Consider the following 14,448-nt stretch of genomic DNA (forward strand, 5'->3'; position numbering starts at 1 on the left):
TGGACTCTGGTGCTCTGAAAGGTACACGCTCTTTTTCACAGTCCATTCAGACTCCTGCCCAGGAACAGCTGGTTATCTCATAAACCCTTCCTTTCTGGGTTTGCTGGTTTTGTGCACAATTAGCAGTATTCATAGAGACTTTTGATAAGGAAGAAATGCAGTTAATTTTAGATGCAGTAATTTACAGCAAAGGAAGAAATGCCCTGAAACTGCAGTGACTGAACTGTTCACTTTGCTTAAAGGCTTCTGCTGTGTTGTGGTGCCTCTGCAAGCTGCGTGAGCGTGACCTGCAACTTACTAATGTTTAGAAAGCAAGTGAAGGTATAAATACTCCATCAGAGCACCTGAATATCTCCTTCTCTAATGAGTGAATGAATTGTTTGCTCATAAAAAGACATTTCTTAAGCATTCCCAGAGACAGATGCGTTTGTGAGGGACATTTTTAACACATCAGTCCAGCCCACCAGGGAGAGTTGGAGCTTTCTCAACATGCATTTGTGCTAATTCTTCCTCCACACTTCCAGTCCTCTCTACTGAAAAACAAGAAAATACCACCAAGTAGATATCTTGTTTCCCCTCTGCTTCTTAAAACCTCACAGTTATCTGAAACCTCAAGTCCTCATAGGCTTCCCTTTGAATTCTCTCTGCAGGAAAGCCTGTGGTTTTTGCTTTCCTCATCTATTAATTGACTGATGTAAAAGAGTGGTTTAAAACTGCAACAGCCTCATGCAGAAGCCACTTCTTAAGCAAAAATATATGGCTGCTTTTCACTTGGAAGTCAGTGAGAGATTTTACCCTCACCTATCTCACAACTGATGAAGATCTGAGTGTTCTGAGAACCTAAGCTTAATCCAGAAGGGCTATTGTAAACAGAACTCCTACTCACTTCAAAAGATACTCCATATATGAAGATCTGACAAGTTCAAGATCTTGGAGGGATTAACACTTCTGGTTTAAGAATTCTCATATTTCAATACAGGAGTCAAAGAAATAGACACAGGCTACAGTATGTGATTAATTTTTATTGGATATTTTTAAGGGTAGTGTCTGCTAAAGTAGAGGTTAAAACATGGTAAATAGTCCACACAATGAAAAAATCAGTAATCAGTGTTTCATTATGTTGCTAAGGCAGTGAAAAAATAACAGACACCGTCAAGATAAACAAGGGACTCCTGATTTTCAAGGTTTGGGAGTGTCTTGTTCAGATTCATCCCAATTCTATCATGTTTGGTCCTTTTCAGCCTCTAAGCCTGCACCATTTCCTGGAATTCTGTGAAAGATAAGAGAATATTTACATGAAAGAAATATGAACATGAAGGGATTAGGAGTAAAGGATTAGGGGCTTTTCAAGAGATTTAGAATAGGAATGAACAGAATGAACATCTGATAGATGACCAGAAAAGAAATGTGTGGATGAGAGGCATCACCTAAACATCCTCTTCTAAGTGACACGTGGAAAGGCAGTGTGTTTTGCTCACTTACAGGGAATAATTAAATATTCAGGGTAGTTTTTTCCTTCTCTCTGAATAATACTGATCTTAGGCAAAAATAATGGAATGGCTTATATGGAATTTAGGTAAGAAGTAGTTAAGAGCTCAAGTGAAAAAATGAAAAGCGAGTCCATGTGTTTTATTAACTGTTTGTAATGCTTCAGACATTGAGAAGTGTTGATTCAGAGCACAGTCTAAAGCTAAAATCACTATGCAGTTCCATGTGGTATGAGCCTGGGGTGTTGAGTTGTGTAATAAGATACTGTTATTTTAAAGATCTTTAAAATGTTTGGCTTCCATGAATTAGAGTATCTGATCAGTCCCATCCCTGAGTGACTGTATTAATATACAGATTGCTTCATAAATCATGTGTGTTTATTCTAGCATAGTTCCTAAGGAACTGGATTTAATTCCTTCTAAAGAAGGAAACAGAAGGGTTCTGTCCTGCCAGTGCAGTGAGCTGGGGAATCTGCAGGCCAGCACATTCCCTGCGTGCTATTCCCTAAGCCCCTTTCATGCTCATCTAGGCAGCTCAGTGCTCTCATGGGGTGAGTTGCCATTAGCTGCAGGCCTTTTGTGTGTGTGCTTTGTCTCCAAAATAGGGCACAGAAATATGGAATTAGGAGATCAGGAGGTTTCTGCACCGTGCAGCCATTAAATCACACCAGTGTTTCCACGTTGTGAGTGCAGTATGTGCTTCCTTAAACAGCTGCTCCTTCCTATCTGCTCCTCAACCTGCCACTGAGGATAAAGAGCAGCCATCCCTGCACAGATCCTGTTCTGGGGTCTCATACTGGGGTCGTGACACTTGATCATTCTGTTGTCCTTATCATGCAAAATGAACACAAAACTACAGGCTGCATATTGAGAATGACTTCAGTGCCCAGTGGAATTTCTGTGGGGCAGAAGCTGCTATAAACAAGCTGATGTATGAGCTGTTTGTTCTCCTGTGTACAGCTGGTTCTTTTGTCCTTGATTTTATATCTCTGTATTCTAAGTGATGCCAGTGCTGCCTTATATTAGAGTAAATGGGAAGAGAGATAAGGGGCAGTTCCTTTCAGAACAACTTGAAATACAGGAGTGAGTGGCAACAGGAAAGTTCCTTAGGGTTTTACACTTGCTCATGCAAAAAGAGTTGCAGAGATGAAACTGTAAGATCAGGGATCATTTCCACCTTAAAACAAGTTGCTACTCAAAAGTTTCAGTAAAATCACTGGGGGTGCATTAATGTACCATCAACATAAAAAGAGAATTCCACATCACTACAAACATCCTGAGGTGCCTCATTCTGTACTTAAAGCAGTCAATACCTTCAGCCCCGATTTTACCATCCCCATCATGATCTGCAGCTGCCAAGAAGGTCTTGGTTTCTGAGGTGGTTAACACTCTGGCTCCACACTCAAACCTCTGAAGGAAATACCTTGGGAGGAAACAACTTGGTTTTAGATTTTCACACCATAGTATTTTTTATGGTTGTTGTAGAATCAAACAGGTATAAACTAGAACATATTGTGGTAAATAATTTACCACAATAGCCGAGTCCTTAAAACACTGCTTTGTTTGACAAGCTGAATCTTATTTGTATGTATTTCTGCTTTATAAATGCAACCCTGGTTGAATTGATTCTGTCCACTATGGAAATCCAGCCCCAGGGTGCTCTTTTTTCCTGTACTGAGCATCAAAGGCAGGTATTACTAATTTGCTTTTCTCTGTAAGGATGATCTATTTAAATGTATCTTTCACAATCTGCTAAAGGTTTTTTCAACATTTAGCATAAATTGTGTTTACATTTACTGAAGTTCTGGAATGGAAAAAGTGGTTATTTTTTTGATATCCTCCAAGTAGTTAACAAAATTCTTACTTGAGCTCATCTTCCTCAATAAAGCCACTTTGATCGTTGTCGAGAATCCGGAAGATCTCCTTGAGCTGGCTGCTACTCTTTTTAGACATCCCACTGATCTGAAAGAATTTTTTGGGACTAAAGGAATCTGGAGCTGAAAATAAATTAATAGAGAAATTAACCCCAGACCACTGTGTTCAGTGTTCCTAAACGGTCTGAGGATGACACTTTGTTGCATTTCAATTGTTCTAAACATGAGCAGTAGGTGAAGCCTGTCAAAGAATGAATGAATGTGCAATACTGCCCCATAGCCTCCTAAACATCCAACAAAATCATGTGGGGATAAGCTCCAAACTGACACTATCAACCAGTTATGAACAAACATACTGTGACAGCTGAGTAAAGAGATTACAGAAATCTGTTTAAAGTATGCACTTGTTCAGTATTCCTTTGGGACTGAGTTAAACTTGCCATGGGTTACACAAAATAAGAGATTTTGAGGATTTTTAATTGTCTTCTCACCTTGGCAGTCCCGCAGAGCAGCAGCGATGTCAGAAGGGCTTAGAATGTCTGTAAGGCTCATTTTAAACCTGTGCAAAATAGAATATTGCAAACAGAGTTTTGAAATGCAAGTGCATCTTACAACAAACTGGGTTTTTCTGTGTTTTGAAGATTACTATAAGGTCAACAAAAGTAGATGAATCTCATTGATCAAAGTGACATCTCTGCTATTCCTTAACAAACTACAGGATTTAGTACATTCCTTAAAAATAGCAGTGCAGAAATAATGCTTGTTAATGAGATAGATTACATTAACCATATTGTGAGTTGATGATCAGTATTTTATCATTTACCTGCAACCTATATAAAATGCAGCATATTTTTAAACTCTGTGTAACTGTCAATCTAATAAATAGTCTTACTGGAATGCACAGAATCTGGCAATACAGGTAACAATACATGCAGTTGGAAGAGGAAAAGTCAGAAAGTATACTTCTATTATCTCCCCCAACAGCTCTGAAGAATAAAAAGAAAACTGATACTTATCTATGTAAAGTCCATCCATACGTATTCCAGCAATTAAAATAAAAAAAACTTAGAACAATGGTTGTTGTACTTACTACTGGTGCAGCTCTGCACAGTAATTTTATTTAATTAATCTCAAGTCAGCTGCTCACCTTTAGAGTTTTCTCAGCTAGGTAAAGGAAAAATAGCTGAGGAGATACCAGGCAAAATAGTGATGTTGGCTCTGGCTTGCCACTCTGTCTTATAAAGGATTCAAAAGGTGACAATAACCACTACTTAGGTTACACTTCCATGGATCAAATGTTTGAATTGAGACCTGGCTCAAATTTCTTCCTTAACTAATTAAACTTTTCTTTCTATTTATATCCTAAGATAATATGGACAAAAAGAACTTTTTTTTTTTTTTTTAATAAATCCACTAGTGCTTAATTAAGTACAACTCTGCCATCAGAACAGCCTTTCAGCCTCCAAGTGTGTTAACAGGTAACCTCTGCACCTGAAAGTCACTCTTTGGAAGACTACTCCAGCAGTCAAATCCTTGTGAAAAGAAATGAATTTGTTTTCCCTGGGTCTGTTGATCCTTTGGAATGTATGAAGGATGTTGGAGATGACAGATCAGAGGTGACAATGTGTCATTCTGACAAAGATAACTTGTCACTAGGCTAGAGGAAAGCATTTTCTAATTTGGATGATCTTTCTCAGTAAGCTTCATTTTGTATTTCATTTTTGGAATTACAGAAACAGAAACCAGTGTCTTAAGTGACAAAAAATTATGAACTAGGTAAAGCTGAATAAACTGGTCTTGTCATCAGTACTCCTTGGAATATTATGTATAATCAGTTGGCCTACTTAATAATCCATTTCGAATGTTTTGAATGACATGAAATCAATAATAGGCTGACTAGTTGCAGCAAGTTCTATAGGTTGTAAGGAATCAGACTTTGTAAGTGTGGAAATAGTTTTATATGCATTTTAAAACACACTCTAACACTATTTCATTAATAACTAAATTTTAATTATAGGTATAAATAAATGAGAGCTGATTATATACTTCAGGAGTATTCATTTGGGAACAAAAAACCTTAGGAAAATTCGTAACAGCAGATGGGAGGTTTTCCTTCTCAGACAAAAATCTGTTTCCATCTTTAAGGGGGTTTATATGGGTGGAATTCTAGGATGGAGACCAATAAAACTCACATGTATTTTGGTTAGTATTTACTGTGTAGTAGTCAATTGTGATATCTGAACGGATGATCTCTTAATCCATGAACACTGTTTTATTTTTAAACAAATGGAAATAAATGGTATGCCAGAGAGGTAATATTTTTGTAGTAGCAGCGGTTACAAATTATGCTGTGGAGCAGAGTAATAAATACATCTAAGCCTTGATGTAAGTTAATGAACTACTGTGGGTTTACTCCTGCTTGGTTTAATGACAGTGAGAAAAGCCAATCATAGCAAATGTTCCATAGCACTGTGTGAATTTGGATGGAGAAATGCAAGGTATAAGTAACACGAAAAGCAAACATAATTTAATGATACTTTAAACTTTCTTGCTACCTGTTTTGTATGTGAAGGAACATGGCATAAATCACAAATATTCAGGCTTACCTTTGGTCCCAAATACCAGCTGTCCACGGACAAACAAATGCTCCTTCTACTGCTTCCAGTAGGAAAACTGGTTATAGTGACCTAGAAGGACACTTTACTGGTAAACCTAAGAACCCTGGGCTGTTGTAAATTAGTATTATGTGATTAAAGCAAATTAATCAGTGCTGATTTATACAAGCTGAAGGTCTTATCACAGAGTTTTTGCTGTTCTTCCCATTTATCTTCTTCATTCTATGTATTCATGTTGCTTTCTGCCTGAGATTTCCATGGTATTATTATCTGTCAGGCAGTGGCCATAGGGGTGAATTTCATTCTGTGTTTTCTCCAGGATCATCCTGAAATAACTTTCATTCTCTTAGGTATCTTTTTTACACTCTGTTGCATTTTCTCCTTTATGATCATCTCAAGCTGATATGAGTTTGAACAAGATGTTTCTAGAGAAAAGGGACTTTTTTTCAGTCTTCTGTGACAGTGCCATAGATGCTCCTTTATAGGAGACTTCATTTGTTTCTGCTGGCTCCTGCATGGTACTCATGGAACTCCTCTCTTTGTTAAAGTGTTTGACCTGCCATATGACACTAACTATTGGCAGCTGATGAGAACAAGGGAATTGAAATGGAGGAAAATTACAAGATCAAGGTGAGCATATAATGCTCAAGTTCAAAATATGTCTGCCACTAATTTGGGCATAAGCACCGAATGTCCAAAGAATGACATCGGGTTACCTCATGCACTCTGCCATGGCACAGAGTGCTGAGCTAGTTTTATGTGTATTCAACAGTTGTAAAATAGCCAGAATTAGTATTATATTAGAATATGATCTCAAATAAAAGTGAGATAATTGCTATGATTGAAGAGATCTTTTAGTGTTTGAAATTCAACGCTGACAACAAAAGTGATGCTAATCCTGGCTGAAAGATGGTTTACAAAAGCCTAAAAGAGCTGAATTTCAGAATCAAGTTGATGTCACTGTACATTGATACAGGTGGGAATCTAGGGTTACTGGGTTTTATTTATTTATTAATGACACTTCATCTGAAGTACAGGTTTCCCTCCACTACAATTAGAATGCAATAATCGGGGGTTAGTGTATTAAGGGATATATTAACAAGATAATCTGTTTTACATCTGAATTATCTGCCTGTTTTCCTTCTTTCTTGGTTATGTGTTAACTTAGGTGGTTTTAATTACTTTATGCATTCAAAAACTGAGAGCTATGAATGTGTTTTTTTAAAAGATGCTGTGCAAACAATGTAACACTATAAAGAAAATCCCTAATATTCAACCAGAACATCAGCTGCTAAGTAACGGGCAGTTAACAACAGTGCAAAATCTGACACAGAATCTTAGTGTTGTGCAGTTTCCATTAATGTTTAGCACTCGCTCCTATGAAATTCAAGAAAAAATATTATTTTTTTGTTGGTTGGTTTTGGGACTTTTTTTGCTCTACAAGAGACTTCTGAAAGTTCTCTTGGGTTGATCATCTGAATATTTATGTACTTGCATACCCAGTGTAGTTTTCACCTGAGGTATCTTTATTAAATAATGTTAAAACCTTTCTTTTTTCAGACTTCCAGAATTAAACTTGAAGGTGTGATTCTGAGAAATACAGAATATTCATACTGATAAGTTCTTGCTAGGAATCTAAACATATGAAACAATTGTCTTCAAATCAAGTGCTATTTGCTTCTCTAAGTACCAGAGGAAAGTGTTGCTTTGGTAAAACATTGACAGGTTGTGGACTAGTCTTTTACCCTTTGTGTTCTGTTTGGCATAAAGTACAGAGTTAATTAGCAGTGGCAATCAACCAAAGCCATGACTTCAAGCAGATGCAAAAGAAACATCAGCAGTTGTCTCAGGTGAGATCAGAGGAGAGGTGTTAACCTGAGACCAACTACAACAGTGTAAAGAGATGCTGCAGCAGCTGTTCTCAAACCCACACAACTCCATCTTTCAGCCCTGGTTGTGTCAGGGCCAATTGTATCATGATCCTGGATAACAGATTCTGCCTTTGTAATGAGTTTGGAAGTAACTAAAATAGCTACTCAGTAACCTGTGTGACTGATCGTAGTGTTGATGTCTCGGTGGTGTCAGCAGAGAATCTTAGTATGTTTACAGCTATAATCGTTGAAAAGGACCTTTACAACAAAATTAATTACATCCTGCCACTTCAAGTTGTCTCTTAGGGAAAATGCTTTAATCATATAGAAATAAGGAAATAATTGCAGTATTTAATTTGAATTGTTGCTTGGGCCATAGTATTTTGCCATTTTTAGCAGAGAAGTCTGAGCACATGGTGTATGTAGTATTTGACTTTTTTGCTATGAAGGAGAAAAGCCAGGCCCCAGTGACAAAGCTTTCTTTCCCTGCAGCCGGTAGAGAATATTACCCAGAGCACTGAGCATAGATCTGGACTAGAGAAGCCAAGATACAAGATAGATTCTGCAGCACTGTCTGCCTGGAGCTAAAGGAAAACAGGTACCTCTCTCACATTAGGGGAAATACCATGTGAACTTTCCTCAGTTCAAATTATGTTCTTACTATTCTGTGGAAATTAATTTGATTTCTGTTGGAAAATGACAGCAAAATAGACTAACATAGCTGAGTAATAGTATCACTTGTTCATAGAATCTGGTTTGATAAACATATTTTTTCACTTAAAAAGCTGTCCTGGAATATCTCTGACAGCATTTGATATATGTTTGTCTTTAAAAGCACTTGAAAGTTCTTCTGAGGCTCAGTAATGCAATTTTCTGTCTCTGACCCTAAAGGTAATTGTGTAACATGTTTCTGTCTGCTGTCAGCATCTGACAGTGTCAGATGGAGTGTCCTTTAAAAATCGACATTGTTCAGGGTTTCTGTCTATTTTAGGAAGAACTGTGCCTAATGTTGGAGACTTTGAAATAATCTGGATGCTGCCTATTGGCCTATGTAAAAGATAAGTACAGCCCTACTCTACTGTTACCAAAGGCTCTTTGCACATGGCTGCATTTCACTGTGCCCCACAGTGTAAGGAACCATGGCAAAATAAACCAAATAGCCCTGAAGTGCAACTACTTCTGTATTCACTGCCTGTCTTCGTTGATTTCAGTGGGATTTTGGCCATTAATTTCAGCAGTAGGAGGATGTGTAACCCTTAGTGAGGTTTGAAATAAAATTTCTCTGTAATTAGAGTTAACTTTATCATAAATAATCATCAAAAGTTGCTTGTTCAACAGAAGTGGCCTAAAGAAAGGAGACTCAGACAAACTGTTAAAACACACGCACCAAACATGTGACAAAATTCCGTTGATAAGAGGCAATCCCATATTTAGGGTCTCAGACCTCCAAATGTCTGATTCCAGCAGAGTGTTGTTCACTCTAAGGGAGCTGTTTGGGAATGTATGTCTGCTATCAGGCAGCAGTATTTTCAGCTGAGGCAATATTTGAAGAGTTTTCTTAAATCACATGGTCAGTAGTTACAGAAATTTCACAGTACCTGACAGCCTGTGTAAGTGAGAGGCAGAGAGGAAAAGAAAGTGAGTGAGTGTATCCTTGTGTAAAGAAAACAGCATTTTCTGCCCTGGGCTGCTCAGTGATAATGCTGGAAAGATCTAAAAACCTGTCTAGTCACAAGCTCTTCTTAACTTTCTGGAGTGATCACTGAAGCTGATACCAGACTTACCTTGTCATGAATTTTTTACTGTTCTTAATGGAATGGTAAGTGGTGAAATTGTCTTAGATTTGTAGGCCTAGCAGGCTAATCAGGGTGGAAGTAAGTGTGGTTAAATAAAGGAGCTGCCTGCTATCTCAGAAGTTATCTGAGATGTCTGTGCCTTTCTCTCTTATTTAGCCATTAATGTTGGTACAATGCTTGGAAATGTCTTTTTCATATTGCATGATGAAAACATAGAACATCATATCAGCTGAGACACAGCATTTTCTGATAATAATGAGAGCTTTTAGCCCTGCAGTTAGGCTGCAGTCATTAATTCTGCAAAATTTCCTTTTTTAATTGCTCTCCTGAGATGACATTGAAATAATGAATGTCAATTTGCTTGATGGATAATTCTTGTTTCACTCTTATAGAAAATTCTACAATATTAGGACCTGGTTCATTCATTAGAGTTAATGGAAATGTATTTTTGGCTAATGTATAGAGCATGAACACATTATTGAGTATTCATTAAAGTCTCGTAGATTTCTTCAACTTTGTGTAATGTGATGATTTCCCCAACATTGTTTTGATATTTCCTTCCTTCTCCATAATGTCTCATCATAAACATGTTGTGCATCAGAACCACAACAACCTCAGCAGGCAATTTTGAAATGAAGATTTTTGATTTGCAAATATTGAAACGTCTTCTTAAATAGGTCCAAAAAAATTGCAGTATAAGTCATACCAGTTTTTGCAAGATTATTGTCCAAGGACAGACTTTTCAAGAGCTCAAATTTTTTTAAAAAGAGTACATAGGAGCAACTGTAGTATTGGAAGTACAATATTTGGTATAGTTAAAGCCATCTGGATTTTTTTAAAGGTGGTTTAGCTGTGTGTTTATTTTGGTCACATATCTAAGACAAAACCCCAATACACTGCAGTGTTTCATTAGATACTATTAGCAATTAGGTTTTTTTTTTGTAGCCCGGTTTGATTGCTCTGTGTATTTATACTATGACAAAATTGTGATGACAGCATCACACTCATGCTTTTCAACCAGAACCCTAACCTAGTGCAGAAAGTGAAGTTCAATTAATGTGCAACTACTCAGGATTTTGCATTCTCCTCATTCCTTATGTCTGTCTTGCTATTTCAATCTGCCTGTAAAGAAAAAAAGATTAATTTCTTAGCATTTTTTTTTATGGCACTCTTCATTTCATTATACTTTCCTCACAAACAATGATGCATTTTACAGCCCTGTGAGATGTGGGCATTATGTTATTCTTAGTGCTGAGGAGAAAAGCACCAGAATGTTGATTATTTGGGCAGCATTCCCGCACTTGCTCTTATGGAGCACTGGAGACTTGTTCCTTTGAAGTGCTTTTTGCAGAAGTGGCAGGTGGGACACGAGGAGCGTTCTGGAATTCATTGGAGCACACAGAACACTGGTTTAGCTTCTCGGCAGTGGAACAATAGTGCCATCGGGTGGGCATGAAAGTGAGGGATTCCCTGGGGAATTTTGAATGTATTGCTATTTCAGTAATTGAAATTCATCCTGGATCCAGTTTATCTTAAACTGATGACTTACTTAGTGCAAGGTTCTGCAATATGCTTTGTCTCTGAAACACAATCACTTGCATAAAGAATGACAGAAAAACATATGGAATATTAAAATGCCTCTTGATTAAATACCACTCCTACCAGTTACCATAAACAGATTTTACACCTGGACATTTTATTAATTCTGGGTTTTTTGCAACATATGCTAGCTATTTATGCAAATATTGAGAATTCAATGGCCAACCGCCATGCTTTCAATTTCTTCTCTTAATATTGATGTTTGTATCTTTAATGCCCTAAATCTATATGTGATGAGTGGATTCCAGTTCAGTCCCTCAGTGGCATAGACCTTCTGCTTAAAACACCTGGCAGCATGGCTTAAGTAGTGCTTGTGCCACTTCAGATGTTTTCCAGCACTTGCTAACAATTGTCCATGACCTTTCAGGATATAAAATGAATAAATAAATGGTAGGTTTGCAATAGGAAAGATTGTTTATGGCACGTTTATCTTGGTCTTTATCTTAACTGCTGGTTATGATTTGACCAGTGCTTGAAACTCTGAAAAAAAAAAGAAAAAAAGAGTATGAAAATGGAACCTCTGTTTGTAATCATACAGTCAAAAATTTCTCTCCTAATTTTTAGAGTTAAAATGGGAAACTATTGCTACTTCCTCTGAGAATCATTCCTTAAAGGCAGCACATTGTGCATTCGTAACAATAGATACTTTAGGCAAAGGAAGTGTTGCATTTAAGTGTCACATTGTATCACAGATCACTAGCAAGAAGCAGTGAAACTATAGACTGAATTTAGGTTCCAGTCCTGAAAAAATCTCCACAGATGAGAAAAGGGACTGACCAATTTAGCCATGGGCAGAATAGAGACCTGCTCCTATGTTAGATCCCCTCTACAGCACATCAGACCTGAGCACCTCAGGATCAGATCCGTAACATCCAATACATGGAGCAGGGCAGCTGCCTAGAGCTGCCTTCAGGAAGTCCCAAAGGCAGGTATTATCATTTTAATAAGGGCAGTCTTACCATCCACTCCAATTTTCCCATCTCCATCACTGTCCCCTGCTGCCAGGAATGCCTTGGTCTCAGCATCAGTCAAAGCTCTGGCACTGGCTGAGAAATTCTTCAGGAAAAGTCTGGTAAAGGTGAGAGAACAAATGAGTGAGACATAGTACTGAAAGTGTTCAGGGTTTGGATTGGTAATAGCTGCAAAATTTCAAGCATGATTCAGTTCTTGAGAACTATTTCAATGGTAAAACTTCCTCTAACTTCATTGAGAGTGAGGGTAAGGAAGTAAGAGGACGCAGCCTACAAAAATCCTTGATGACATCTTGGTTTCATTGGATTAAAAAGGCAAAATTAATGCTGACTCTGTAGTGGCAGGATTCATCTTCCCTCCCTTATCTCCCTTCTTTCTCCTAAGATGCAGAGTCTCAGTAGCAAGAATTTCTCTAACCTTACTTTTAGCTTCAAAGTCAGATGAATGTGATCTGGAAGGTAGAATTTATGTGACAAGAAGAAAGATGAGAGAAAAATAGCTCTTTGAATTCCATCTGGTAAAAAAATCTTACAGTAATAAAAAGCAGCTATAGCAGAACCGCTATTTTTATCTTCACAGTCTGTCAGTTATTGCTACATGAAACGAGTATTTTCAGTGCTGTCAGAGAGTTTCCCCATTGTGATCCAGCCTTGCCTTTGTTATTTGACTTGCAGCTCCCCCAACACCAGCACTCAGACACAGGTGCACAAACACACAATTTTCTCCCATCCAAAGGGACAAGAGGAAAGGGAATATTTCTGATCTTATCATGCATTTTTCGATGATAAAACACAACCCTGTAGGTAACTTTTTTATTTACTTACTTCAGTTCCTCTTCCTCAATAAAGCCACTCCTGTCCTGGTCAAGAATTCCAAACACTTTGGCAACTTGGTCTTTGGACTTGGAGTTGAGACCCACTTTGACAAAAAAGGTTTTGTAATCAAATGAATCAGCAGCTGAAATAAGCAGATGGAAACAAGGACAGATGAAGAAAAGTACTTAAAAATCTGGAACAAAAAAAAATTAGCTTTTTGATCAAAAAGCAGCAAACTATTCTGCAGTACAGTGAGGATAATTACAAATCCCAAGAACCAGTCTTTGATTTTCCTGAGTTTATACGAGATAAATGGGATTTTTTTTGTCTCACACCAAGGAAGGTAACGATATAATGACTGTGGTCTTCAGCATGCAAGAACATACCCTTGTAAATAGCTACTTCACTGAAAGACATACCTGTAAAACTTGATAAATAAATATTGTGCTTGTATTGAAATCAGCAGTAGTTTTCTTATTATTCTCTGAAAAAAACAGGATTTCTGGTGCAGGATTCAGCCTTTGGATTTTTCATCCTTAAAATGGCTGCAGTGCACAAATGATGGTGGGTACCTGTAGCTTGCTTAGCCAAGATTAATACTTGCATCTGTTCCATTACCTTGCATTCTTTTTCTGGTTTTAGTTAGAGAGTGTTTTCTGTTTCCATTGGAATTGGGACTTTGGGGTAGCAAGGACAAAGGAATTTGATAGATAAACTGGAAAGCCAAATTAAAAACATGAATATTACCTTGACAGCTCTGTAGCCCAGCAGCAATTTCAGCTTCTGTCAGGATACTGGAAAGAGCCATGTCAAGAATACTGCAAAATGAAAAATACTCTTGGGTAGAGCTGCCACTGCTCTTGCTCTCTCAGCTGTGGAGGTGGCCCCGAGGTGAGCCCAGGTCCCAGGGCAGGGCTTCCCTGCAGGAGCCAACTGCTCCATCCTTTAGTTCAGATACACACTGTGCATCTGAGTCATTGGTATTTCCAGTTAAGTCTTCAGATGTACAAGCTGAGGACAAAGCCAAAGGTATTTATAGAACTGCCCGGCATTTGGGCGCCTTTGGTTATTTCCACGCATCTTGTGTGTGAATTATTGTGATGTCTTCTAAAGCTCCAGAGGAAAGATTGAACTCACCTGGCCACTTAGTTTTCCCCAAGGCAAGAACAGAAAATATTGTCAGGTAAAAGATCTGCAGAGTCCTCTTGACGTATTTCTTTTTCAAATGACATAGAGAAGCACTTATATAGACCTTAGTTAAGTCCTCTTGACCTTTTACAGAAGTCCTAGAGGCACGTGATGGCTCAGATACCCCAGGGGATAAGATACTGTAGCTGACAAGACCTGCTAGCTAATCAGATTGATATTTATATCCCAAAGGAATGTGCATGGTGTCTTAGACAATATGTAAGGTTTAGT

General features: G+C 37.9%; 2 protein-coding genes across 3 annotated transcripts; both read right to left on the reverse strand.

Moving 5' to 3' along the window:
• Nucleotides 1-1,002: 1,002 nt before the first annotated feature.
• LOC136297768 (parvalbumin, thymic CPV3) lies at nucleotides 1,003-6,088 on the reverse strand. Of its 2 annotated transcripts, none has more exons than XM_066197959.1 (5): nucleotides 5,968-6,088; nucleotides 3,853-3,920; nucleotides 3,352-3,484; nucleotides 2,801-2,910; nucleotides 1,003-1,270 (listed from the first exon to the last, which is right to left on the reverse strand). In XM_066197959.1, exons 2-5 carry the CDS (start codon nucleotides 3,911-3,913, stop codon nucleotides 1,245-1,247), a joined length of 330 nt encoding a protein of 109 aa, XP_066054056.1. In that variant the 5' UTR covers nucleotides 3,914-3,920; nucleotides 5,968-6,088; the 3' UTR covers nucleotides 1,003-1,244. The 2 variants fall into 2 exon arrangements, with proteins under 2 accessions (XP_066054056.1, XP_066054057.1); XM_066197960.1 differs by having other exon boundaries at nucleotides 3,352-3,449; nucleotides 5,968-6,087.
• Nucleotides 6,089-11,267: 5,179 nt separating this feature from the next.
• Nucleotides 11,268-14,247, reverse strand: LOC136297755 (parvalbumin beta-like). The gene is made up of 5 exons (XM_066197940.1): nucleotides 14,167-14,247; nucleotides 13,777-13,847; nucleotides 13,039-13,171; nucleotides 12,202-12,311; nucleotides 11,268-11,722 (listed from the first exon to the last, which is right to left on the reverse strand). Exons 2-5 carry the CDS (start codon nucleotides 13,835-13,837, stop codon nucleotides 11,697-11,699), a joined length of 330 nt encoding a protein of 109 aa, XP_066054037.1. The 5' UTR covers nucleotides 13,838-13,847; nucleotides 14,167-14,247; the 3' UTR covers nucleotides 11,268-11,696.
• Between the last annotated feature and the right edge of the window lie 201 nt (nucleotides 14,248-14,448).

The sequence above is a fragment of the Chamaea fasciata genome, unplaced genomic scaffold, assembly GCF_029207755.1.
Source record: "Chamaea fasciata isolate MVZ Bird 193981 ecotype frontalis unplaced genomic scaffold, bChaFas1.0.hap1 SCAF_16, whole genome shotgun sequence".
In the NCBI taxonomy this organism is placed as follows: domain Eukaryota; kingdom Metazoa; phylum Chordata; class Aves; order Passeriformes; family Sylviidae; genus Chamaea; species Chamaea fasciata.

Bases quoted from the DNA above. Each gene is read 5' to 3' on its own strand.
- LOC136297768 (XM_066197959.1), bottom strand. From the start codon at position 3,913: ATGAGCCTTACAGACATTCTAAGCCCTTCTGACATCGCTGCTGCTCTG. The intron at 2,911-3,351 runs GTAAGAATTTTG...TTTCCTCCCAAG, and splicing joins ATTGAGGAAGATGAGCTCAA to GTATTTCCTTCAGAGGTTTG. The intron at 1,271-2,800 runs GTATTGACTGCT...TATCTTTCACAG, and splicing joins TGGTAAAATCGGGGCTGAAG to AATTCCAGGAAATGGTGCAG.
- LOC136297755 (XM_066197940.1), bottom strand. From the start codon at position 13,837: ATGGCTCTTTCCAGTATCCTGACAGAAGCTGAAATTGCTGCTGGGCTA. The intron at 13,172-13,776 runs GTAATATTCATG...TGCTTATTTCAG, and splicing joins TGGGCTACAGAGCTGTCAAG to CTGCTGATTCATTTGATTAC. The intron at 11,723-12,201 runs GTAAGACTGCCC...TTTTTTTTTCAG, and splicing joins TGGGAAAATTGGAGTGGATG to AGTTTCAAGCACTGGTCAAA.